General features: G+C 46.8%; 1 protein-coding gene across 3 annotated transcripts in view; it reads left to right on the forward strand.

Annotated features, from left to right (window-relative positions):
* LOXHD1 (lipoxygenase homology PLAT domains 1) overlaps positions 1-27,777 on the forward strand; it is a 187,982-nt gene that overhangs the window by 135,723 nt on the left and 24,482 nt on the right. Inside the window, exons 30-37 of one of the 3 annotated variants that reach the window (XM_039463738.2) lie at positions 2,091-2,300; positions 2,407-2,542; positions 6,075-6,283; positions 7,100-7,285; positions 10,102-10,229; positions 18,635-18,752; positions 20,728-20,902; positions 22,399-22,584. In XM_039463738.2, coding sequence (XP_039319672.1) covers positions 2,091-2,300; positions 2,407-2,542; positions 6,075-6,283; positions 7,100-7,285; positions 10,102-10,229; positions 18,635-18,752; positions 20,728-20,902; positions 22,399-22,584 — 1,348 coding nt within the window. Of the gene's footprint in view, positions 1-2,090; positions 2,301-2,406; positions 2,543-6,074; positions 6,284-7,099; positions 7,286-9,286; positions 9,497-10,101; positions 10,230-18,634; positions 18,753-20,727; positions 20,903-22,398; positions 22,585-27,777 lie in introns of those variants that run through there. The other 2 variants (XM_074383520.1, XM_010335407.2) reach the window with 2 other exon arrangements.

Raw genomic sequence — 27,777 nt, forward strand, 5'->3', positions numbered from 1 at the left:
TTACTAACCATGTGACCTTAAGTTCACTGCTGAACGTCTAGAAGCTTCCATTTCTCTGATCACTTGCTCCAGAATATGGGAGTCATCTTGGAAACCCCTCTCCCTGTTGGAAACCCCTCCCCACCCATATCCAATCAATCGCCAGGTTCCAGAGTCTTCCTTCTAAATAACTTCAGATCAGCCAAGTCTGCCCTGTCTCCACTCAGCCCTGTCTCATCTCAGCTTGTTCACCGAGCCAGCCTGGGCTCTCTGCTCCAGGCCCAGCCATCCAACCCACTCTCCAGCTTCCTCAGTTAACCTATCCAAAGCTGACCAGTCCCTCTCTCACTTCAAGCCTGCAGAGGTTCCCCACGGATCCCAGATCTGCCCTGAGTCCGTCACAGGATTTGCAGACTTTCATGGCCTGCCCACTGGCCCGTTCAGGGTGCCCTCTGTAGACCACTGTGTGCAGTTTCCAGAATGTCCTGCCCTCTCTCCTGCCTCAGCATCTTTCCAAACGTTTTCTCTGCTTACATGTACATGCACCCATAGAAAATAGGTAAGCCATTAGGTGGTATTACTGTTTTACATAAACGACATCATACTACATACTTCTTTAAATTGCCCTTGGCCTGCATGGCTGCCTTGGAAAACTCTCTGCCAGGGCATTAAAATACAGATGGAGTTGACTCTTCTCTGTAACCACTGCAGACAAAATGTTCTGCAGAAAAGGCTTTGCCAGTTATGTAGCCATTCCCCAAGCACTGGACCCCAGATGGCTTCCGATTTTCCACTGTAAAAATTATCTGTAATAAACATTCTTGTGCAATGTGAAGGTCTTCCCCAGGACAGATGCAAACAAGTGGAATTGCTGTATCTCAGGGTGGGTCCATTCTTACTCTAGTGAACCCAGTGGATTGCCAGCACCCCAGGACTGCTCCCGTCCACATCTGCTTTTGGCCACACACCACTAGCTGCTATTTACCTGCAGCTGCCTTGGCCATGGGCTGTCCCCACCTGAGCTGCCTGGAAAGCCCGGCCCCCCAGCTGTAGCTTAATGCTGACACCTGGAGATGTCTGTCTGCCCAGGCCTGGCTCTAGTCCTCACGCAGGTGGTTGCTCCTACCACCTGAGCTAGAATTACCCATCCCCTCCTCTTGTCATACTAGACTATGGGGTCCTGGCGGCAGAAGGACCTATTCTACTCATCTCTGGATTCCTAAGGTTTCGCACAGTGACTCACATGGCACCTGCACTCAGCAAATCTTTCAGAAGGAAAGCAGGTGTCACTCAGTGTCACCTGTCCCCTCTAACCCTCCTCAGATTCCCACCCTGACTCCTGCCTCCCACATTCAACCTCTGTCTTGGCTCCATCTCATTCAAAGCCTGGAATCCATACCTTGCCAAGCTCCCCTCAAAGAATCAGCACACAAGACTGGAATGTCCACCTGACTAAAGACAGACTCAGGGACACAGAGGAGAGCCTTGCATCACAACCCCACAACACCCTCTTGAGCCTGAGTTCCAGATATTTGTCCCTGAGTCCCTATGCAGCCTGGCTACCCCCAGAGCCTCGCCTCTTCTGCCTCCTCTCCTGAAGCCTGGCCTTGCTGGCTCATCCAACTCCCTCAGCATCTCCTAGGGAATGTCAGTCCCCCTCCCATTACTCAGAAGCTTATCTCTAGAGGAACTTTTGCCCTCCAGCTGCCACAGCTGGATTCATCCCCAATGCTCAGCATAGCTAAGCAGTCTGGGAACAGGACTGGCTGACCACCCCTCCTCTGCCTCTGACCATGGCCTTCAGGTCCCACCCACCTTACACAGAGGAGGCTTCCAAACACCCACAGGCTTCTCCCAAGAGGAATATGGTGAAAGCAGTTTTCTCTATGGCACTACACATATTAAGTGGACTGCAAAATGGGACCACTGTAGATGTGAGACTTCGGACCCCACAGGTTGGGTGTTGCAGATGTGGGCCTGGAGGTCTCTCCAGCAAGGAAGGTCTGTTCAGCGCAGCAACCGAGGGGGATGGAAGGTTCTGGAAGGGTGGAGCTGGAGGGGGTTGAGTGGGTTGCACCCCCCACCCGAGTCCCCACATCTGGCCTCCCCAGGCTGACACCTTCATCATTGAGGCTGCTGACCTAGGCGTCATCTACAAGATCAAGCTCCGCCACGACAACTCCAAGTGGTGCGCAGACTGGTATGTGGAGAAGGTGGAGATCTGGAATGACACCAACGAGGACGAGTTCCTGTTCCTGTGCGGGCGCTGGCTGTCCCTAAAGAAGGAGGATGGGCGACTCGAGAGGCTCTTTTACGAGAAGGTGAGGCAAGGGACCAACAGGGCCTGTGGCCATCCTCATGCCTAGGGGAGGGCCCGTGGGGTGGAGGTGCTGGAGCTGTGACTGCCAGTCCTGCTGTCCCACACAGGAGTACACGGGGGACCGCAGCAGCAACTGCAGCAGCCCCGCTGACTTCTGGGAGATCGCCCTGAGCTCCAAGATGGCCGACGTCGACATCAACACAGTGACCGGCCCCATGGCTGACTACGTTCAGGAGGGCCCAAGTAAGCCAACCAGGGAGCTCTTTAGACGGGGACCAGGCACATGGAAATGTTTAAAAGCAATTCCTGGATGAGCCATTCTTGAGCCCCACAATCACCAATGACATATCTAACGCTTAGTCATTTAAATAGTTTTCACATATATTGCCTGTTTATCCCCAGAACAACCCTGCAGGTGAGAGGGCAGGGCTAAGCCCCCTTTGCAGATGTGGAGACAAAGGCTAAAGGAGGTTAGGGTGAGAATAAACATCCCTCACATGTCACTAGAGCATCACACAGAACACTCAGCCATTCAAACTTAAGGCACGATGTGATGGTGTAGGCAGGGGAAGAAGTCTTGAGACGGCCATTTGGGGACTGAAGTTCCATTTCTGGTTTGACAGTAAAATGCGTGGCCTTGGACAAGCTGATATCTTGGCTTCTGTCTTTTCTTCCTCCATAAACAATATCATAATTCCCTGGCAAGTTCATTTTGCCAACCAGAGTTTTGAGATAAGGCAATTTTCTAATTGTCTATTGAACATTTGAACACACTACCTTCCTAGGCAGTTCTCTTAAACATATGAATGTGACAGAAAGATCCAAGATGGCTGATCACTAGCAGCTCGGGATTGTAGCTCCCAGTGAAAGCACAGAGAACGAGAGGATGCCACACTTTCAGACAAATTTTTGTTGCTCACACACCAGGAGATTTCCAGCAGAGGAGTCCCACGGGTCGCAAGCGCGACTCTTGTGGCCAGTAAGGCGGTTTTGCCACTGCCTTGGTGCAGCAGTTCTTGGTGCAGAGTCAGAAAAGCACCATCAATCTTAACGCCGCTGTTTTGGCCGGCACAGTGGGTTGCTCAGATTTTAGCGCTGGGAATCAACAAGTTGGACGTCCACTCAGAAACCCAATTACAAAGACGGTAATTATAAAGACCACAGATGGATAAATCTACAACGAAGGGAAGAAACCAGCCTAAAAAGGCTGAGAATACCCAAAATCAGAATGCCTCTCCTTCTGCAGGGGATTACAGTTCCTCATCAGCAACGGAACAAGGCCTGATGGAGAACGAGTGTGTTCCATTATCAGAAGCAGACTTCAAAAGGTGGATGATAAGAAACTTCCGGGAATTAAAAGAACTTGTTCTAACCCAATGCAAAGAAACTAAGAACTTTGAAAAAAGGTTTGATGAAATGTTAACAAGAATACACAATTTAGAGAGGAATATAAGTGAATTAATGAAGCTGAAAAACAACACGAGAACTTCATGAAGTATGCACAAGTTTTAACAGCCAAATTGATCAAGCAGAAGAAAAGATATCAGAGGTCAAAGACCAATTTAATGAAATAAAATGAGAAGACAAGATTAGAGAAAAAATGATAAAAAGGGACGAGCAAAGTCTCCAAGAAATATGGGACTATGTGAAAAGACCTAATCTACATTTGATAGGTGTACCTGAATGTGACGAAGAGAATCAATCCACACTGGAAAATACGCTTCAGGATATTATTCAGGAAAACTTTCCCAACCTCGCAAGGCAGAACAATATTCAACTCCAGGTAATACAGAGAACACCACAAAGATATTCCTCAAAAAGACCAACCTCAAGGCACATAATCATCAGATTCACCAGGGTCGAAATGCAGGAGAAAATACTGAGGGCAGCCAGAGAAAAAGGTCAGGTTACCCACAAAGGGAAGCCTATCAGACTCATAGCAGATCTCTCAGCAGAAACTCTCCAAGCCAGAAGAGAGGGGCCAATATTCAACGTCCTTACAGAAAAGAACTTTCAACCCAGAATTTTACATCTATCCAAATTAAGCTTCATAAGCGAAGGAAAAATAAAATCTTTTGTGAACAAGCAAGCACTCAGAGATTTCATCACCACCAGGCCTGCTTTACAAGAGCTTCTGCAAGAACCACTACACATAGAAAGGAACAAACAGTATCAGCCTTTCTAAAAAATAGCAAAAAGTAAAGAGCATCAACATAATCAAGAATTTACATCAACTAATGGGCAAAACAGCCAGCTAACATTAAATGGCAGTGTTAAACTCACATAAATTATTATTAATTCTAAATTTAAATCGACTAAATCTCCCAATCCGAAGACACAGACAGGCAAAAAAAGCCAAAACCCATTGGTATGTTGCATCCAGACCCATCTCACATGCAAGGATACACAAAGACTCAAAATAAAGGGATGGAGAAAGATTTACCAACCAGAGATATTCAAATATTTCAAAATATTTTTATTTTGAAAAAAAAAAAAAAAAGAATGTGACAACCATGCTATCCCCCTCCAGTAGACCAAATGGTGGATCTGTGCAGTCAGACAGACAAAGCTAGTCTGCTTACACTTTACCTTCTCACTCTGTAAATGAGTGACAGGACCCCCAAGAAAGGGCCTTTCCTTAAGCACTATGACCACCTGTGGAAAGGCTCCCCCTGTAAAGATGAAACAAGGCCATATGCAGGTAATTCCAGCCAGGAAGAGATGGTTTGGAAACTTTTCAAAGAGATACAGATTGCATAACCTAAAACCACTACACCAGGGGAGTGTCTCCCAAGCTATTGAGAAAGATGAACCAGGAGAATGGTTTCCAGCTTTTATCAATTTGTAACTGCAAATGACAGAGACCTGGAAATGGTGGTTAAAAAAATTAAGAATTATTCTTTTCTCTCACATAAAAGTCCAAAGCTAGGCCATCTGGAACTAATACAGCAGTTCCAGTATAATCAAGCACCTAGGTTCCTTTAACCTGGTCACTCTGGCAACCTTATAAATAACTTCTCTCCTAAATGTTGCCCATGGTTCCCAGATGAATGTTGGAGCTCCAGCCATCACATCCACATTCCAAGCAGAAGGGCAAGGGAAAAAGAGTACTCCTCCCAGGTGAATCAACCCTTTTAAAAAAGATTTCTCCAGAAACCTACCCAACAATATCTCCTTACATGTCATAACCACCCCTACCTGCAAGATGAATGGGTAGTTGATAGGAAATTAGAACTCTATGGACACTACCTGAGCAAGTTTTTATGCTGATTAATCTGGTTTTGGAAATGGATGTCTTCTAGGACTTTCATTCACTATGTTGCATATATAGTACATTTTTATTGTTCTTCTTCAAATCCCTTCTTTCTATGAGACCTTGCTTTTGTCAACATCATTTTTGTTGACCATCGTTGAGCTTTTCAGGCAAATAATGCCTATAAAAGGTGAGAGGTTATTTTTCTTACCCTTCTTCACATAATAGTGCTAGGTTCATGCAGAATAATTGATCAAAAGAGCTTTTAGAAGCTTGACACTCCAAACAAGTGACAAGAATGCTGTCTTGTTCTGTGCGTTGGGAGTTAGCAACTCCCTCAGTCATTGGAGAGGAGCCACGCACCACAGATAACTCACCAGTCTGAAGGGCTCACTGCACTTTGTCTCTGAGCAGGGAGCTGAGATCAATACCCTCAGAGGTCACGTCCAAGTCTATGAGCCTGTGAGGCAGTGCCTTGTCCACCTGGTCTGTTATGAGGCTGGGCCCTGTGATGTCTTGCAGTTATTCCCTACTATGTGTCGGTCACCACTGGGAAGCACAGGGACGCGGCCACTGACAGCAGAGCCTTCATCTTCCTCATCGGGGAGGAAGATGAACGAAGTAACCGCATCTGGTTGGACCACCCATGCGGGAAGAGGGGCTTCAGTCGTGGCTCTGTGGAGGAGTTCTATGTCGCCGGCTTGGATGTGGGCATCATCAAGAAAATAGAGGTGCTGGCTTCTTGGGACCCCATGATAGTGACCACCCTAGGGACAGATGGAGCTGACCAGTACCTGGGTGGGTGGTGGAGTGCAGGGTGGGAAGAGCAGCCTGTCTGCAGTGCCCCTCAGAGCAGGTAGCAGAGCAGAACAAACTAGCCAGGTGACTTTGGGTGAGCCACCTGCCCCTCTGTGTGTCTGTTTCCCACTCACCCAGTGGGAATGTTCTGTGTATTAGTTTCTATTGCTCTGTAACAAATTACCACAAACTTAGTGCCTTAAAGCAACACAAATGTATTATCTCAGTTTCATGGGTCAGGAGTCTAGGTGTGAGTTAGCAGGGTCCATTTTCAAGGTCTCAGTGGGCTGAAATCAAGTTGCAGCCAGGGCTGCGATTTTATCCGGGGCTTGGGTTCCTCTTCCAGGCCCACTGGTTGTTGGCAGAATCTATTTTCTTGGGGTGTAGGACTGAGGCGTTCAGCTCTCAGAGGCCGTCCATCATTCTCCACCACGGGGCCCTCTCCAAAATCTGGCTATTTGCTTGTTCAATAGGAGACAATCTCTTCTGCTTCAAATATCTCCCTCTTCTTCACCTCTGACATCTAGACATGGTTTTTTAAGGGCTCAACTGATTGGGTCCAGCCCACTCAAAGTTACCTGATTAGAGACTGTAATTACATCTGCGCAATCTCTTCACCTTCCTGGGAGGGACCTGGGCCAGCAAGTATATAGCACATTGGGAAGAAGCACTGAGGGAGGGTCAGAGCAGGGAGCACTTCTTTCCCAGTTGTGTCCAGATCGTCACAGACCAGGTGTGTCTCCTCCTAGCTGGGCCATGACGGGGCCTCCCCTGAGAGCTGCTGGCTGGTGGAAGAGTTGTGTTTGGCAGTTCCCACCCAGGGCACCAAGTACACGTTGAACTGTAACTACTGGCTTGCCAAAGACAGAGGTGATGGCATCACTTCGCGTGTCTTCGACCTCTTGGATGCCATGGTGGTGAACATCGGGATCAAGGTAGGGACACTGTGAGTGTGCAGTGCATGGCCAGGACAGTGCAGATTGGGGTGGGGGGCAGCAGGGGAGACAGAAGTGGAAGAAGTAGGAGACTCATCACTGGGGCATCCACAGGTGCTGCAGCCTGGTATGCTAGCCAGATGTACTTCGCTAGGAGCCACAGACTGAACTCTCTTCTGGTCTGCTGCTGTGTGACCTTGGGCAAGTCACCTCATTTCTCTGGGCCTTGTTCTTTCCATATGCTTCTTAGAAATAATGCACCCCTGCTACTCATGGCCTGTTCCATGCAGGGTCTTGGTGAGAACTAATGTGATCACAGTCCACAAAGATCTTTGCAAGGAAGCAGCACCACGTAGACAGGCAGGGTCATTATTCACCAAAGGATCCACCATCAATGGCAGTAGGGTGGTGATGGGAAACACAGCATCTGGGATACTGTGAACCTCTGGGTCTCATGGGGCAGCCAGTGGTGTCCACACAAGACCCTCCTTAACTAGAAAAGCCTGGAGAACAAGAGGCTCCTGTCCTGGCTCCACCTCTAACTGGCCAAAGGACCTGAGACAAGTTGTATAAATGCACAGGTCAGTCCAGACAGGAGCCAGATGCCTAGTGCTGGGATCCAAGGACCCACAGCCATTTGGTGGCCCAGAAGCCTCTGTTTCCCCTGACCTTGTGGGTTTCTCTTTTTGGCTCATGGCTACAGTGTCAACAGAAAGCCCCAACCCATATCTCTGGTCCTGAATCAAAACCAGTGGGCTTCCTGGACCAGATCAGAAGCTGTCCCACAAAGATGAGAAGAAATCATTTGGACTTAAGCGGGTTCTGCCTACATTGTATACAGAAACAGAAATGGCGCTCTGAAAACCTTGACAGGCACGAGCGTAGGAGCCTGCCAGTCTCCTGCCCCTCACCTGCTGGAGAGTCAGAGAGCAGCACTTCCTACAGCACATAGCCTTCCCCTCCTGCCAGACATCTCCATGTGTGGCCAGACGGATGGTGTGAGTGAGCACGCAGTTCAGCCGGGGACCTCCGCCTGACCCACTTCCCGGCCCGTGTGTGCCTGTATGCCACTGCCCAGCACACATGCACACCCCACACAGTGCAGCTGCAGCTCCCTCCAAGCCCTTTAGTCCAGGAAAATCCAGACCTACACCACCGTTATCCACAGGACAAAGGAACACAGATTTTTCACTTTACAAAGAACTGCAGGGTTCTTTGGACTGGCCGTCTCCCCAGGACACCTGATATCAGACTAGAATTACAAGAGCACTGTTTCCGTCTCTTTTTGGAAACAAACCTATTACATAAAAAGAGATGTGTCTGTGTAAAGGAGAGAAAGACGGATACAGAGAACACAAGAGTTGGACAGCTCAGCTTTCAGGGGCTGGTCTCCGTGGGGTCACTGAAGCACTCATTTTGATCGTTCTATTTTTTATGCCTGTCTGGGTAAGAGCAAAAAAGTGTCAGACTCCCACTTTTGTTCCCAGTAGCTCCTCCTGCCCATCATGAATGCCCTTTTTGGATGGTCTAAGAGGATTTTCTTGGTAAAGCAAGAGGCTCTTCATCCATTCCCTCCACAAACATGTCCTGAATTTCTCCTGCAGGCCAGGCCTGTGCAGAATACTTCAAACATCACAGTGTTCTGGCAGAGATTCTAGATGCTGCCGGAAAAGCACGCAGCCCCCACCAGGCATAATGATGGGGACATGACCAGTGTGATTAACAGCCCAGGTTCAGAAGTCCAGCCTTCCGGGTAATGGGGACCAGGCCCCTGCACAGGTGATAGAGGAATGTGGCAGCCTGCAGAAAAGGGACACACCAGGCCAGGTACATTCAAAGGAGACAGTCAAGATGGCCCTTCCCTGATTGTGTGTCTGAGCCTCTCCTAAACCTTCAGACTTCACTGTGAGTCCGAGGCACTTGATAAGAAGGAAAGGAGTAAGAATCCAGGACCAAAGAACATTCCAGAACATCAGTGTAAATGCTTTCTCTTGCCACAGGCTGCCTTCCTTAGAGGAAGAGCCAAGGTGGGGCCTCAGTGGAGGCATGCCAGGAAGAGCAGGCTGTGCCTCATCCTGCAGTAGAGACAGAGGGCACACATTCTGTTTGGCACACCCCTCAGGCTAAATGGCAAAACCCCAGTCTCAAGCAAACATCATGGAAGTAGGGGACTGCCCCACTTCACAAGTGGATTGAGGCAGTGCTCCCTCCGTAGGCATCACTCCCAAGGGCACCTCTCACTCACAGCTGCAGGGCATGTGTAGGCTGTGGCATGAAGGGGGATTGACACCTTGAACATTGGCTGCTGCTTGGGGACACACAGGTGGCAGGCTCAGTGCCAGACACCATGCAAATGGTCAGCAGTTCTCACTCTGCAAGGGAGCTTATCCCTATTTTACCACCCGAGAGCCAAGGCTGGCGGGTCTAATAGCCAGCAGGTGGCAGGTCTGGGATTCACACGGAGCTCTGGAGGGCTCCAAAGGCCACTGTTCTGTCACCATGAGCTGCTGGCATGGCTGGATGTAGTTTGGAAGTCGACTGACGAAGCGTCAGTGAATGCTGGGCTTTCCATCATGTTTCTGTTGAACAAGGGCTCTCCTCAGAAACTCCTTTCTAGCACCAGACCGGGCACAGTTCAGGGTGTAAGGGAGTGACAAGGCTCACTGTCCAGGCATTTACAGTTGACTAGGGGAGAGGTTCCTTCCAGAGCCGTAGAACTTGAACAGCGTGTTTGCTTTCTCTGGTGAGACTGAGGCAGTTCAGGTAGGGTTGGAGGGTGAGGCTGAGACTCAGCATCTGTGTCTCTTTAATGGCAGGTTCTCTATGAAATGACAGTGTGGACAGGGGATGTGGTAGGCGGGGGCACTGACTCCAACATCTTCATGACCCTCTACGGCATCAATGGGAGCACAGAGGAGATGCAGCTGGACAAAAAGAAAGCCAGGTACCTGGAGGCGGCCCCTGCCCCTCACCCCTCCCACATTCAACTCTTCCCCTCTGCTCTACCCTGCCTTCAACCAGGCTGATTCTCACATGCCCACTGCAGACCATGGGGCCGTCTATCTTCTGCCTTTCTGTCTCAGTACCTTCCTCTGTCAAGGGCCAGCTCAAATCTACCTCCTCCAGGAAGTCTGCCTTGATCACTTCCACCCAGACCAAGTCCTTCCTTTCTTCTTTCTTTCATTTGGTCACTCAAAATTGTTTATTGTAAGGTTGCTAGATTAGCTGATGGTATTGTATCATTGTTAATGTCTCAGTTTTATTAATTGTACTATGGCAATAAAAGATGTTGACATTAAGGGAAGTTAGGTGAAGGGGGCCCAGAAGCACTGTTCTATTTTTGCAGCTTTTCTGTAAGTCTCAAATGACTACCAAATAATATGCAGTCAATTTTCAAAACAGTAAAAAAAGATTGAACATCTAGTATATGCCAGGCACTGACTCAGGCACTGAAGAGATGATACAACCAAGAAGACAAAGTCCTTGTACTTACAGAGCTTAACCTAAGGAGGGCAACGGTAGCAATAGTAACATTTACAGGAGCCTGTTTGCACCAAGCATTGTTCTAGAATAAGCCATGTATTGACCCACTTAGTCCTTCCCACAACCCTATGAGGACAATTATCATCCCCATACTACAGGTGAGAAACTGAGGCACAGCAAGGTAAATTCATATGCTCAAAATCTCATGGCCATTAAGCTGTGGCACTGCAAACTACACCCAGATGGCCCCCAGTCCTAAGCACTCAATAGTTATCAATAATTGCACTAAAGATGGCCCTCCTATAGTGCTTACTGCCCGTGCCTTCCCTTGGATTCCCAGTTCAGACAGTCCTGGGTTTGGACTGGTTTGCCATGTTCAACTATTGTCCCTCAAACATCCCTGGCCCCTGACATTTTAAGAACCAGAGATGACAGGCTCAGAGCCTCAGCTTAGCATTTAAAAAACCCACCCACAGCAACTTGCCTCTGAACCTACAGCACTCCTTCCACTAGCTAGAGGTCAGGACCCATGTGGCTTCCTTTTTGAGCCCCTCATACCTCCCAGCTCTTGTTTTGCATGTAGTGGGCACTCAGTACTTCTGGACTGAGGTGGTGATGAGGACGTTGTGGATGACAGTGAGGATGTTGATATTGATGGGCAAAGCTCTGGCTCGCACAAGCTGCTCTGTCCATGAAAAGAAATGCTGCCTGGCTCCCACGAGCTTCAGTAACCACATCCTTATCATCACCAGCACCACCATCATCACAATTATCATCCCCAGCATCATCACCTTCATCCCTATCACCACCGTCACCACCACCACCATCATCAATGGTAGGGATGATGATTGCGATGATGGTGGGGATGATGATTGTGATGATGATGATGATGGTAGGGATGATGATGGTGGTGATGGTGATAGGGATGAAGGTGATAGTAGGAACGATAATTGTGATGATGGTGGTGATGATGATAATAATGATGGTGATGATGGTGATGATGTTGATGGTGATAGGGATGAAGGTGATGATTGTAGGAGTGATCATTGTGATGAAGATAATGATGATGATGGTGGTGGTGGTGGTGGCAGTGGTGATAGGAATGAAGGTGATTATGCGGGGGATGATAATTGTGATGACGGTGGTATTGGTGATGATGAGGATGTGGTTACTGAAGCTCTTGGGAGCCAGGCAGCATTTCTTTTCATGGACAGAGCAGCTTGCACAAGCCAGAGCTTTACCTGTCCTATGGGCCCAATGCAGCTCATCCCTGGGGGTCTGATGGGAACAGTTTTTGCCTGTCTTCTCTTAGCACTTCTGCTTTCTCATTTTGCAACTCCCATTTCCTCCTGGAATTCTTCTCATATCAACAGCAATGGTGATAATAATAATGGCTACCATGCACTGAACATTTGTTCTATTCCAGGCATTGTTGCAAGTGCTTTTTAATATATATTAACTCACAACACCCCTCTCATCACTCTTTGTACTCTTATCATCTCCACATTGCTAATAAGTTGCCTGAGATACATAGAAGTGAAATAACTTGACCAAGGTCACACAGCAAGTAAGTAGGAGAACTGGGATTTGAACTCAGTTCTAGAAATAAGGGAGGACCAAATGAGAACAGAAACTGTCTACTTACAGCTTGCTGTATCAAGAGACTTAGCCACCATCACTTGGTTTGGTAGAGATTTGAAGGGTGTGGGAGGAGGAACAGCTTTATAGTGAAGCATTATTTTTGGCATGGTAAAGCTGGAGGTGGGGTAGTTAGAATCGGGGTTTCATAATGTGGTTGCATTGGGGAGCATATCTGGATTTGGTCGGGCAGTCTGGTTAGTCCTGAGTTGGCAGCAGGGACAAAATAGGGAAGCTAGGGGTCATTGCCCAAGTCCTGATCATTCTGGGCCAATTTCTATAGAGACCATGGTTTCTTGGGATGGTGGTTGCAGACGTGTTAGCTCAAAGTTCTGTTATCACACATGGTCTGGCTACTGTTGTTTCCATATTCAGTCTCCTATAGTCTTTACTTCTGTACTCTGACTCCAATCTCTACCCAACCCCATATTCCTCGATTTTCTCTGATTAATTGTCCTACACCTACATTCCACCTTGTTTTCCAGATGTGCAAGGTTTAATTGCTGGTAGAAGAGAGATCTTATTTCTGGAAGTATCTAAATTCCAAAAATATTGCTTGAAAATCCCATCATTATAAATACAACCATACTGTAAATGCTTCGAGGCACTTGCTAGTTGAAGGATTTTTGTTTTTTGCTGAATAAAGATTTATTTTGTGAGGAAAGCCATCATTTCTTAATTATCCTGGTTTGCAAGCTCAGAGCTGTTACCTGAGACATGTTTTGATTTCTTCATTTGTGTGTGGCCTGATGTTTCACCTGTGTTTTGAAGTCCTTTTTAAGGATGTCTGCATCTTGACTAAGGAATGTAGATAGATCCACTGGGCATGTGTCATGGGCACAGCTTCGTATTGTGCAAGGTGATGCTTTCACCAGGAAATGGTATGTGACCAGAATGAGGCTGAGATATGCATGCATATACACAGAAGGTATCATGGGGTTTTGCCTGCTGCAACACTCCTGCAGTCAGATGTTATACCCAGGGGCCAACGCTTACAATAGCCAATAGCAATTCACTCTATCCTGCTCCTGAGCTAAATTCTCCAACTTCTCATCTTGCCACTTCAGGGAAAATGGTTCTGGTAAATTAACTCCCACTGAGATGCTGGTGAATTAGTATGGCATTCTGAAAAGACAATGTTCTAAAAGGTAATGCGTATTCTCGGGTGATGAGTCTCTAACAGTGGGATTTGAGGCAATTGGTGTCCAGTGGGTGTAGAAGCTATTTTTAGACAAAGCGTTGCGGCATTTCTATAGAGGGAAGTAAATGCCTGTGAGGGATCATGCCTAGGCCCAGTAGAGACCTAGTAAAATGGGAGTTCCTTAGTCTGGACACAAAAGGTATATTGTCCCTTTTTGTGTCACAAAAGAGTTCTGTTAGGTTTACCCTTCAGATGGCCTGTTGCTTTCACTAACCCTCAGTGCAAAGAGCATGGAAAGAGACTGAGTTCAAGGGAATGGAAAGAGGACAGACACTCAAATGGGATTCCAGTTGCCTTTTCAGGAATCAGGAAATACTTGGCTGTGACCGTGTCCAGGTCTGTAGTGAGTTTGTTAAGTTTTGACTCTCTCTTCCACATCTTTATCACTTGAATCTTAGTCTGGTTAGCAATAAAGCTCTGAGACTGGAAAGGGCTTATCTTTGGGGACTGCATGGGTAGAAGAGTTGTGTGGGAAGGTTGAGTCCTTCTCAGGGAGCTTGGAGGTGGGTCCCAGGGGACAGCAGGAATGATGGTGGTCTGAGAGAAGAGGAAGGAAAGCTGAGTTCCAGGAACTGCTGCCTTCAAGGGGCACCCAGGTCAGACAATTGAAAGGTTCTAGCACTCACTGCTGGGTACCTCTCTCAAAGCATCATCTGTAGCTCAGAGGCTGCCCTTTAAGAGGACACTGGTAGATATGTACTAGGTCTGATTATGGCATTCAAGAATAGCAGAGACTTAGAATCTGTTTGAGATTTGACCTTGTTATACTCTCAAACCACAGCAAAGATGCTTATGAGATAAAGATGCAGCTCTCCATCACCTTGAATGTCTCATGGGGAATGCATAAGGTCCAGTTTTATCAATGGTCCCCAAAGATCCCAGATCAGCAGAACCTGGGACTGGAGGCTCTGTTTTTTGTGCGCCCAGTTAATTTGGCCCCCATGGACACTTACATCATCACTGAAGCCAACTCCCTGATGCTCACCAACTTCAGGCTTGGAATTTTCTCTGTGTGAGTTCCAAGGCAGCCTCCCCTTGTCTATCCCCTTTCTGGTCCAAAAGTTCTCCATTAACACCACTTGGGGCTGTGTTAATTTCCTAAGGTTGTGATACAAAACTACCACAAACATAGTGATAATTAAAACAACAGAATTTTCTTCTCTCATTTTTCTGGAGGCCAGAAACCTGAAATCAGAATCTGTGAGTGGAAATCAAGGTGTCAGTACTACCAGGTGCCCTGTGGGCTCTGGGAGAGAATCTACTCCTTGTGGCTTCTGGTGGCTGCCAGCAGTCCTTGGCTTGTGCCGCACCACACCGACCTTCAAGGCCAGATCTTCCAATCTCTGCCCCGTTTTCACATTCTACCTCCTTTGTGTATATGTTGATCTCTCTCTATCTCTGCCTTCTTATGGGGATGCTTGGGATTACATTAAGGACCCAATGGAATAATCCAAGGTAACCTTCCTATCTCAAGCCTCTTAGCTTAATTACATCTGCAAAGACCTCCCTGTTCTTTTCACCGTACAGTTATATACATGGATTCCAGGAACTAGGACATGGATATCTTTTGGGAGACCATTTTTCAGTCTACCACAGGAGCTACAGCCCACAGAGCATGGATCTGAAAATCCTGCCACATGAGGAACAGTCAAAGGTTCTAGAGACATTTACATTTTTAAACACTTTATCATGAACAATACATATATATGTAAAAGTACATACATTATTGATACTTATAAAGCAAAAACTTAGGTAAATCTTCCACGCTGCCTTCAGGCCAAGAAATTGAAGCTTGCCAGTTCTCAGGTTTTAAGGTAAACATTTTTTTGTTTTCTTTCTTTTGATCTCCGGTACATAAATAGAATCAGGCCAAATATTTTATGTCTTAGTTCTTTCACTCAGCATCAGGTTTTTCATACTTTCCTGAGCTGTTGAGTGTGATTGTGATTTGCTCATTTTCATTGCTGTATAGTATTCTATTGAAGAGCCTGGAGAAAAGAGAGATTCAGTGGCTTCTTTCAAAGGATCAGAGAGGGGAGAGAATAGAGGCAGCGAGATTGGTTAGATGTTGACAATTCAGTGATTCGTTCTGGTGGCAGAACTCAATGTAACAAAAACTTACTGAGGATTGGCTACGGCTGTCCTAAAACAAAAAGAGCTGCCAGGGTGGCCATGGGGCACCATCAGTAGAGCTGTCTAAGCACGGAACCACCCAATGGGTTCATTTTGCCTACAGCCCAGAGATTGCTGATATATCAAAGCAGGGGAATTGCAATAGAGAAAGAGTTTTACACATGCGGAGCTGTCTAAAATGGGAGATGAGAATTGTATTATTACTCAGACCAGCCTCGCTGAAAATTCAGACTAGGATTTTTCCAGGATAGTTTAGGGGAAGAAGTGGGGGTGGCTAGGCAATGGGTGCTTGCTGCTGATTGGTTTGGGGGTACAATCACAGGGGTTTAGGAAATGGTCCTCATGCATGCTGAGTCATTTCTGGTTGGGGCCGCAAGAGTGGTTGGCAGGTCCAGGTGGAGCCATTGGTTATCAGACATGCAAAAAACCTGAAAAGACATCTTAGAAGTCCAGTCAGGTTTACAATAACGATGTTGTTATCTGCAGGAGTAACGGGGGACGTTGTACATCTTGTGACCTCTGGAAAAATGGCTGGCAACGTTTATGTTTCCGCTTTAGCAGAATTCAGGTTCCTCTCATCCTCCTAGCCTGGTGATCTCTCCTTAACTTTACGGAAGGGCTATGATCATTTAAACGATACACTAAATGCCTCCCAAAATTAGCTTGACCCAAACCCAGCAAGAATTAAGGGCAGTTTGAAAACTAAAGGCAAGAAGGGGGTTGGTTAGATCTCCTTCACTGCCAAAATTTTCTCACTGTTCTAATTTTTCCAAAGGCAATTTCAAGCATGGACTCAATGGCCTTGGGTATGGAGAAATTCATACTGGAAGGACAATGGTCTAAAGCAAAGCTAAGGCTGGCACTCTGACCGTGGCCAATCCTGAGAGCCCCAGATACGTCCCTAAGATGTCATAGAGACAAACTCCCTGAGCAGCTGCCCAGCCTGATGGGCTTTAAAACCCCACGCCTTCCATTCCCATCTGCTAGCCAGTCCCTTCCCAGGGTCCCTAACCATAACCCTTCCCTGGCTTTGTAGCAATGCCGACAATTCTCCCATGAAATAGTTGTCCTTCCAGCCCAAGCCTTTGGCCCTGGTTAGCCTCAGGCTGTGCTCAGTCATGGTGCCCAGTGAGGGAGTGGTTGCCGGGCCCTTCCCTAAGGACAGCCTTTCACACAGGCAGGAACAGAGAAAACCAGAATAGGAAGGATGTGAGGGGCAGCCAAAGGGGGCCCTTCCCAGGCACCACTCCCTCAGCTGCTGAGCAAAGCCTCCTTTGAGTAGATGAGCAGCAAAAATCCTGGGCCACACAACAGCCCTGTCCCTCTGAGCCAGGAGCAGAAAGCCTGGAGCAAAGGCTGGCACTTCTCCAAAGGGTGGGAATCCTACTGTGTATCAACTGAGGTGTCTGGAGGCGGTCCAGGGTACCTGGGAGAATGTGGCTAGTGAGCTGGGAAGACTGAAGGACAAATAAGGGCCTTCCTTTGGGTGGTTTTACACCGAAAAGAGGAAGTCCATCCAGGTTAACTGAGGTTCAGCCTAGAATGAAGGATGAGGGGTTCAATGTAATCTCCTTGCAGTCTTCCAGAAGACAAGCTTGTTTCTCCTCTTCTTTTCGTTATACCTGTCCCACCGTAAAATCTCCATAAAATGAAGACACTTGGCTAAATTCAAAGAGTGAAAATTAAAGAGACATGCAAAGCGAAGAATTCTAAAGCTCTTTTGATTTGCAAAATCGTGCTCCTGGCAAGAGTAAGGAATCGAAAGATTATTTGAGAGAATCTCAGTGTGTGACATGAATGTGACAGGAGCACCTCCTTACAGTTTCCATTATATCCTGAGGGAGAGACAGGGCTTCAATTAGAGGAGGAGGGATATGGGGCTGACTCTGGGAGAACTTTTTTACTTCTATTAATTGTAAAATGCACACACACAGAGCAAGATATCAGAAGAGATTGAATCTCTGCTTCCCCACCATTTTTAAGACTAGCAGTAGTTAGTTCTCGATTTGCACTCTTCAAGTCTCAACCCCCGTTGTCTATGGCCTCTGCTTTTAAAAATATGACTTGTATTCAAGGAAGCACGACAATTGCCATGCAGAGCCACTTCTCCAGTGCCACCTGCATTACCCCGAGGGCCTTATCAGCAGTATCATCTGGAATCAGTCAGCAGGCAAGCAATCAGTCAGCATTGAAGGTCGAATTGTACACGTAGCACTGTGGGAAGAGCAGTAAGGAATAAAGATAGAGCTTGTCTGAGATGATGAGGTCATTCAGCAGAAAAATAATAATAGCAACAAAAGCAGCGTTACCTTCTATTTGCCTACTGCTTTACAGTTGGCAGTAGCATTACCCAATTCAGGGCACTGTGTTCAGTTTTGCAGATGGCAGATAGAAAAATCTGAATGATGCCATCTAGAGTTGTACAGTGCACTGTCTGCCTCACCATTCGCAATGGCCCTGTCACTCACAGAATCTCATTTAAAGCTTTTCAGATATGTAATTCTTTTTCCATTTTAAGTTGATTCCACATTCATTTGGTCTTCATCATAGTTCTGTGAGATTGCAGGACTAGTATTATTCTCCCTAGACCACAGGTGAGGAACCAGGTTCTAGAGAGGAACTGGGACTGTTCTAGGTGACTGGTAGAATGAGATTAGAACCCAGCACTGGTAGCTCTTGCTTCAGGGCCATTTCTACTAGCCAAACCCAGTTAACCCAGTCTTTCAGGAACACATGTGTGATGCAAGAGATGGGCTGGTGGAGAGGTGGTGGGACCAGACGGGCTGCTGAGTAAAGGCCTCATCTTCTCCCTTACCCCAAGCCCAGCCTCTGGCCTGGCCCAGCCCTCCCCAGTGGCCAGCTTCCCTTTTCATGCCCCTCCTCTCCACCCCTAGGTTTGAGCGGGAGCAGAATGACACCTTCATCATGGAGATCCTAGACATCGCTCCATTCACCAAGATGCGAATCCGGATTGATGGCCTGGGCAGCCGGCCGGAGTGGTTCCTAGAGAGGGTAAAATGTCTAGACCCTCACTCTTCCTTCCTGCTACCACCTACCCCTCCCCTCTGTTCCTCTGGCTTGTCAGTGGACCTTGTTAAAGCACAAATGTCACCCTAGAGGATCATTACACGAACCCAGCCCATATAATCCAATATGCCCTTTGGCATGAATTAATCAGAGAATGTCATTTTACTTATTCGTGTCCAGTGAGAACTGAAGCAACTGTCAGGTAATTCAACATGAGCTGTCAATATAACGTGGACAGAGACCCAAGAAAGGGGAGGGGTGGTATGGGCTGCCTTCAGGACAACAGCTGGGAGGGTTGACAGAGGAGGAGCAAGGCCTGGGGCAGAGAGAGGCTGCCATGGTGGGAACTTCAGGCAGGATGGCAGAAATCTTACTGGGGCCTCTTGATCATGGAGTTAAGCAGCTGCCACTTTTTCCATTGTGGGCTTCTGTGTCTGAGCTTGGCCCTCGGAACCCTGCCTGAGGATCTGTTGGGCTGAGGCCAACCTTGGGGATGGGATGTTGGGATCTTCAAGGAACAACCGCAGCGTGGGATTTCTTAGTTCTGCCTCCATCCTCCCGCTCTTCCCAGCATACGTATGTATGGGCACATGCACACACACACACACACACACACACACACGTGCACATGGCCGCAGACTCAGTTTCCACCAAGAAAAGAAGGCAGCTGCCCCTTCTCAGGACCTCTCATAACTTCTTCACCTTCCCCAGCCTGTGTGGTTCTATGCCTCCAGGCTGCCCAGAGGAAAGTCATTAATACTTGCTGCTCCAGGGCAGAGAGAAGAGCATCCAGGGCATAGGGCCAAGCTGCACTCATTTTGATGAGAAACACCATGATGTTAGGAGTCCAAGGGCTTTCCGTGCTAAGAGTGGCTCCAAAGCTGTGGCCCCCTGGCAGCTAGGAGGAGCCTCATCAGCAGCATGCCACACTCACAAAGGCAATGACAGCACCAACAAAGATGACACTCCTGCAGCCTCCGTGTCACACAGGGTCCTAGGTATGCCAACATGTGTATCGTGCCGGTCCTCTTTACATAATGTGTGTCAGAGTCTCAGGCAACATAACAAAGCACCATGGACTGGAGGCTTGGAGCAACACACATTTATTACCCCCTCACTGTCGTAGAGGTAGAAGTCCAAGGTGAAGGTGTCGTCAGGGCCATGCCCCCTCTGAAGGCTCTAGGGAAGGATCTGTTCTGGGCCTCTCTCCTGGCTTCTGGCATTTCCCTGGCTTGAGGCAGTGGCATGCCAGTGTTCACCTGGTGTTTTGGGTGTGTGTCTGGGTGGTATCAGATTGGACTAGGGCCTACTATAATGACCTCATCTGAACTGATTACACCTATAACAATCCCCTTTCTAATAAGGCCACATTCTGAGGGACTGTGGATTAAGAATCAACATATGAACTCTGGGGAAATACAATTCCACCCATAACACAAAGCCCTGCAGTCCCCTGCCTGAGTCAGCCACACATCCTTGTCCACCAGAGGCCATCCATCCTGCTTCGCCTCAGGCTCTTCCTCCTCTGTTGTTCAGCCGGCAGCAGATTTTCTTGAGCCAACAATATAGTGCCCACACCAAGGACTATCCCACACATGTCAGCACTCTGTTCCCAGGTGTTTGTGGCTGACGGGGGCTCGGTTGGTCTTTCTGTGACTCATTCAGCAAACATCTCTTGTGCACAATGACAGGCACCTCTGAGGACAGTTTTAGGTAAATTGCCCATTCCCAAATTCCAAGCTAGCATAGTCCTCGTGGGGACTTCAGATCCCATGCCAGTTATACAGGGTCTTTGTCCTGGAAAGGGCCCTTTCCATACTACGTGGGTCTCTGTCGCAAGCACTTGTCTCAGGTCTGGGATCTCCAGGGTTGGGATTCAGAGAGGGACTGCATGGGCCAGTAGGTGCTGGCAGAGGTGAGGGAGGGCAGGGTGTTACCATGGTGGCTCCCTTTCCCCCAGATCCTACTGAAGAACATGAACACTGGAGACCTGACCATGTTCTACTATGGAGACTGGCTGTCCCAGCGGAAGGGCAAGAAGACCCTGGTGTGTGAAATGTGTGCTGTCATCGATGAGGAAGAAATGATGGAGTGGACCTCCTACACTGTTGCGGTTAAGACCAGCGACATCCTGGGTGAGTTAGGGTCCCTCACGCCTCCCAATCCCTTGTCCCTCCTGCCCTCAAATTCGGGCTCAGACCCTGGTTTCTGGTCAGGGCATTTTTCTTCAGATGGCCTTCGGAAATCTAGTTGATCCAAGTCTTCTTCACATCATTTTCTCTCTGGATGAAGTATTCTTCCCAGTGAGTGACTGGTTCCCTCCCTCCTCCCTTGGGGAAATAGTGGAGAACATTACTGGGGAGTATGGTCAGCACTTTTGGAAATGGTACTGGTACTTGATGCAGAGCCTTCCCATCTTCCTGCTGCTACCTGGCACCCCTTGTCCAAGTGCCATGCACCCCAGGCATCCTCGAACCCATGTGCTTGGTGGCCATCTACCGTGTGCCAGCTTTGGCGTGGGTCTTAGGATGGAGATGTGATACCCAGGCCCTTGCAGGTCTGACCTTCATTGGAGCATCCACAGTGCAGTGTGGTGAAGCCCCGATGGATGCAATGTCAAAGTCAAGTCCAGAAAGACAAACACAGAAGCCACTTAGGCAGACAGGACACCCAGAGGAAGGGCCTTCTGATGAAAAGTACTAGCATATCAAAGGCCAGGAGCTGAGAGGGAACACACTGTCACCCAGCAGGGGGGCAGTGCCTCCTACCTACACTCCCCTATCCTAAGCCTGCTCTCCAGGAGCCATTGCAAGGAATCTGGCAAGCTCATCACACCACTTCTAAATGGCGAATGAAGGATTAACTTGTTGGGCATGGTAGCTTGCATTTTCAACAGAGAAGCATTTTGCCAAAGAAATGAAGCTCTCATGGTAGGATCTCAGGCCCAAGTGATAGGTCAGTAAAGCTAGTAAAGTTTGTTTGGGGTACCTCCTTTCTTCCTATTCTCACAAAGGAACTTTCACCCTTATTGCTTAAAGTTCCAAGTGTCCAGATGTTTTCAGACACTTCCATCTGTTCATGATGCATTCAGAAAATAATAAGTTCATTGATAACTGCAGATGTGCGTCAGAAAAGCTTCACTGGGTCACCCCTTCCAGAAGCATTGAGCCAATACCTGTATTTGGCTTAAGCAGATGATATGAAGCTCTAGTGTAGAATGCCAATCAGAGACAGATTTAGGGAGCACAGAACCTCCCTGCTTCCTTCTGAACCCACTATGTGCAGGAGGTAGCCTATGTTTCTAAATTGTAAAGCCAGCCTATATGACACGTCTTTTAAGTTTGGGTGTATTTCCCCAGAAATCGATGAGTTTTGTACTAAACCATTCACACTCTCTGACAATGACTCCAGTTAGATCAAAAGCTTTTGTGAGGCACAAATATAAGATGAAGAAGACAATTGGACACCTGGGACATTAATTGGCCCTTTCCAACCTCACCACTGGCCTGCTTGATTCTGTACTCTGTCCACCTGTACCCTGGCTTCCCTGAAGAGTCCAGGAACAAGGTCGGAGCAAGAGGACTGTGTGTCAGAGGCTGGCACTCTAAGCCTCACCTTGTGCACCCCCCAGGAGCAGGCACTGATGCCAACGTGTTCATCATCATCTTTGGGGAGAATGGGGACAGCGGGACACTGGCCCTGAAGCAGTCGGCAAACTGGAACAAGTTTGAGCGGAACAACACAGACACATTCAACTTCCCCGACATGCTGAGCTTGGGCCATCTCTGCAAGCTGAGGGTCTGGCATGACAACAAAGGTAGCTCCCACTCAAGGCCAGGTTGGTGGGAGGGCAGCCCTCAGCTCCCTTCCTGGGCCCTTCTTTGCTCCCTGGCAGCACACTGACTCTGATTACCCCAGGGCGGCAGGCACAGTTGATGACCACCACGTTGAAGTTTCCATCAGTATGAAAGAGCCAGTGTTTCTGGGCAAATACTTTTAGAGACAAGGCTTAGGTCCTCCTGCTTTCTCCCTGCTTGATTAGTGGTGCTCCATTGTTTGTGATTTCAGAGCATTAATTCAACTTAGTTCAGGCATAACAATTAAGAAAAAAAAGCTGAATCATCAATTCACTTCCCCTGGATTTTCTATAAAGGAATATGTTTGTGCCAGGTGCAGTGGCTCATGCCTGTAATCCCAGAACCTTGGGAAGCCAAAGTGGGAGGATTGCTTGAGCACCAGGAGTTCAAGACTAGCCTAAGCAACCAAGTGAGACCCCCATCTCTACAAATAATACAAAAAATAATATCTGGGTGTGGTGACATACACCTGTGGTCCCATCTACTCAGAAGGCTGAGATGGGAAGATAACCTGAGCCCAGGAGGTCATGACTGCAGTGAGCTATGATTGTGCCACTGCATTTCAGCCTGGATGACAGAGCGAGATCCTGTCTCAAAAAAAAATGCTTGTTTATTTATAATAGTAATCCTAAAGTAGTTGAATTCACTTATAAACTATGAAATAGGATATAAACCAAGTGAGAAATTTATTTTTAACTTTGCAGTGCCCTAGAAATGCTTCGTCATTTCTATAACTGTGATGACGTTCATGTTCTCAACATTTCTTTGTTTCTCATTTTGCTGTCTTTAAGCCACTCTTTATTTTCTCTGGCTTTGGGCCTATAAGTTCTATTTGGTATAATTAGAATAGAGTTGTTAAATATTAAATTCCACCTCCTTGATGCATACTGCTTTCTTCATTCACCTCTTTTGTCTTCTGTTGAAACATGCCTCTGCAAAGCTATCTGCTCAAAGCCTTCTCTAGCCTTTGCTGGGTCTCCCAAATGGTTTCCCAGAGCTGTCCTGAATGTTTGCTGCTCCTCACTTCTTCCAAACCCCTGCTGAGGACTAGCCTATCTGTCATAGTCACTGACAAAACCCAACTCAACAGTTTACAACCTCTCTTCTATAGGAGCTAAACTATTTAGCTTTAACATGGGTTCACCAGTTAAAATTTTTTTCATAACACAAAATAAGCTCAGAATAGGCATTGATAAAATAGTCAGACTTCAAAGCAATAAAATAACAAATACTTACACAGCATTCCAGTTTTCAAATTTCAGTGTATCCCACCGGTCATTTATACACAGGACTTCTAAAGTATTCATGACATGCCTGGGACTCTGTTAGGTATTAAAGATACAAACATTTGATTCTTAAAAATACTTTGTGAGGCCAGGTGCTATGGCTCACACCTATAATCCCAGAACTTTGGGAGACTGAGGTGGGCAGATCACTTGAGCCCAGGAATTTGAGATGAGCCTGGGCAACATAGCAAAATTCCATCTCTACAAAAAATGCAAAAATTACTCAAGTGTGGTGGTGTATGCCTATAGTCTCAACTACTGAGGAGGCTGAGATAGGGGGTATCATTTGAGGTTAAGGCTGCAGTGAGCTGTGATTGCATCACTGCACTCCAGCCTGGGTAACAGAGTGAGACCCTGTCTCAAAAAAAACAACCTTTGTGAATTACCACAGCAGAAACACTTTATTGCTCCTCTTTTTGCAACCAAGTAATACTAAGACCCAGTGAGGTTTGAATATCTTACTCGGAACCACACAGCAAGGAGGGGACACAGCCATCACCCAAACCCAGGTCTTCTGATACCTGTTCTGACCCACCATTCTGTGTGCCAGCCACCATTCTGTACCCTCACCACCCACTGTGTCAGATGGCTAAAAACAAGATGTGTGATGAGAGGCAGCCTCTCTATCTCTGTTTGCTATACCCCATAGTATCAGAGTGTATCCAGGATAGTCTTGTCCAGAAAAGCATGCATCTTCCTCACCTGATCATTCAAGCGGCATTATGAGTTTGTGGAAAGACACATATTTGCAAATCATGCTCAAATATCCTTAATGCATCCTTCCTCTTTCTCAAGATGAAAACAAAACAAAGACCCCTGAGGTTTTTTTTTCCCCTCTCTCTCTCATTATCCTTTCTGATTGTCTTAGGCCTAGCAGCAGGTTGCCTAGGTCTGGTTGAATAACAGTAGTCATCCTCATTAGGACCATCTCCTGCCCCAGACACTTCACAAGATTAGGATGAGATCTTCCCAGGACGCTCAATGGTGATCACTTAGTCAAGACAAGTGTGAAAGCATTGAACCACATTCTGTATATCTCCACAGGCCTAATTAGAGGGATTTGACAGATCAGATTAGTAGGGGTGGCAAGCATGGGGGTGGGGAAGGTAGGGACGAGGTCTGTCTACCCTAACTTGCTTGTTTACAGTCTCTCCTGTTAAAGTGCCTAAACCATTGTTTAGGAAGTATGTTCCCAAGAACTATGTCCCTGCCTTAATTAGAAGAATATTATGTCTGTGGGCATTCAACTCTCTGTCTGGCTACCAGCACACGCTGGCAAGATGTCCTTGCTATTGAGGGTAGGAATCATGCCTTATTCATCTTTACCTTTATAACTGCCTATAACAGTGCCTGGAGCATAGTGAGGACTCAATAAATGTTAGTTTAATTGAGACTCCCCTCAGAGAGCTGAGAAATACCAGGTCTTTTAATCCTGTTCTGCCATAGACTCTATCTCAGAAATAGCAGAGACCCCAAAGGAACTGGAACCCTAAGAATGAAGAGGTGGTATCCCCCGGTAGCTGGAGCCCTTCCCCTAAGGCTCACCTGCACTGAGAGACCAGAAGCATGGGATTCCCTAACTTCTTCCCAGTTAGCCAGAGAGGGAAGAATTTCATGTAGATGATGATTGCCCCACTTTTTCATGCCAGCACTATTTACAAGATGGGTATTTTATTCATGAGGGGTGAGAGTAGAGAATGTAGCCAGAAAGATTGAGGATGCTGTGTTAAGCATGATTTCTGTAGAAATCAATCACTCAGCAGTCTTTGGGCAGGGACGGCGGCATGGAGGAGCTGTCCACGGTTCTGACTTCTTTTCTGGCTTCTCTCAACTCTGGACTCCACGGGCTGATCCAAGGTTCTTGCCTTGGTGCCTATTTCCAACCTGGCCTGCCACAAACATCCAGATGCTTGACAGGATGGTCCAGATTACCATGTATTCCACCCACAGTTCACAGCAATAAAATGTAGAGAGTTGCAGATCCAAGATCAGAGGTCATCTCTGCTTCCTGTCTGCAACTCCATCTTATCCAAATCTGAACTCCACCTGAGTAACCCTTTTGTTCCCTGGTTGGCTTCCCCTGTTGCTGCCATACCTTCCGTCTCAGCCTGTTTCTCAGGATGAACCTTCCAGAGTCCTCTCGACCATTCCTGCCATCATGCCCTACCCTTCCTTCCAAACCATCTAGGAAAGTAAAGGCTCATATATTTGAGAAGAAGTTTCCAAACATCATGTAATTACATTTCAGGAGTCAGGGATAATGATTGTCTTCAATGACAGGCAAGTTACTCCCTTTCTTGTTTTCATCCTCCTACCTGTCATGTCCTCTCCAGAGACAAAATGAGCAGTCCAGGTCCTTTGCAGCCCTAACAATCCCCTCAGTTTTAATATTTATTTTTGTTAACAAATCAATTACAGATGGCTCTTGCTATTTGCAGTAATTATGCCTTGTAATGTTGCTGTGAACTCTGAATTCGCAAACACTGAACTATTGCTCCTATGGGAAACACAGGGTTAGGTTCCTGTGAGCCTCTGGTCACAACATTTTCACCAACTGACTGATAGATAACCTTGTTTTATGTGTGTTTCTGTTTAAAGACAACTTATTTCATATTTAGTGTTTATTCATTAACATTAAACTCATGATCAATAGCACTATAACTCATGACTCAGTGAAGCTTATTTAACATGTATATTCTCTGGAAGGCACATTATAGCCTTCTTGCATTTAGAAACACTAAATAGTAGTTCAGCTTGAGGACCAAGCACTATGTTTGGGGGCCATTTTTAAACAATGAACTCACTAACAAATAGCACAAAAATGTGAAAACATGACACTAAATAGACCATAAAAAGGACAATTGTTTATGACATAATAGATGAAACAAGAAGACAGTGTTGCTTTGTTCAGCCTCAGCTGCGAACATGTGCATTTGGCAACTGAAATTTTTTGCCAATCTGCACATGTCCACAAATGGCCACCTGAGTATAAATTTGGGGTTGCAAATAAATTTTAGCAAAGAGCCAAATCCACAAAGATGAAACATGTGAATAATGAAGGTCAACTCTGTATTTATCAAGTACTTACTGTCAGGCATTGTGTTCAGTGCTAGGGACAGAGTAGGGAACAGCAGACAAGATTCCAGTCATCTTGATGACCTTCTAGCAAAAACTACATGCATTAGACAAGCAATTAATTTAAGTAATGATGTGTCCCTAAAATGGACATCCACAGGATGCTAGGCTGAGGACTCAGAGAAACCCCCCTGAAGAAGGGATATTTGAGCTGAAAACTCAGGAATGAATAGGAGTCGCTATTAGGTGAAGTGTGGCGTTTGCTAAAAATGAAGAACACATGTGAGGTAGAATGAATAGCAAATATAAAAGCCCTAAAATAGAAAAAAAAATCTTCATATGTGCCAGAAACTAAAGAAACATCCAGAATGACTACAAAATAGGAAATGGGGGTGGGAGCTACAATATAGATAGGAATCAGGCCATGCATAATATTATAAGCCATGTCAAGGATTGGGTTTTTATCCTGACTGTAATGAGAAGCCATCAAAGCATCTCAAGAACAGGACTCACTCAGAAAAGATCATTTTAGTGTCTGTGGAAGATAGGTGAGATGGAGAAGAAAATAAACTTCAAACGATGATTAAGAAACTGGTGGGAGAATGTCTTGTAATACGATGATAGCAGTGGGGATGGAGAAAAAGCAGACAGACTTGAGAAATATTTAAGGCAGAGGACTTGTTAAAGGTTTGCCTGAGAAGACTTGAACAAGAATAGTGAGGATGCTGGAGAACTTTCTTCATCTTGATGAGTTTAATTTGAAGGCCTGAGTGACATCTAAGGGGTGATATC

This window comes from Saimiri boliviensis, chromosome 13 (genome assembly GCF_048565385.1).
Source record: "Saimiri boliviensis isolate mSaiBol1 chromosome 13, mSaiBol1.pri, whole genome shotgun sequence".
NCBI lineage: Eukaryota > Metazoa > Chordata > Mammalia > Primates > Cebidae > Saimiri > Saimiri boliviensis.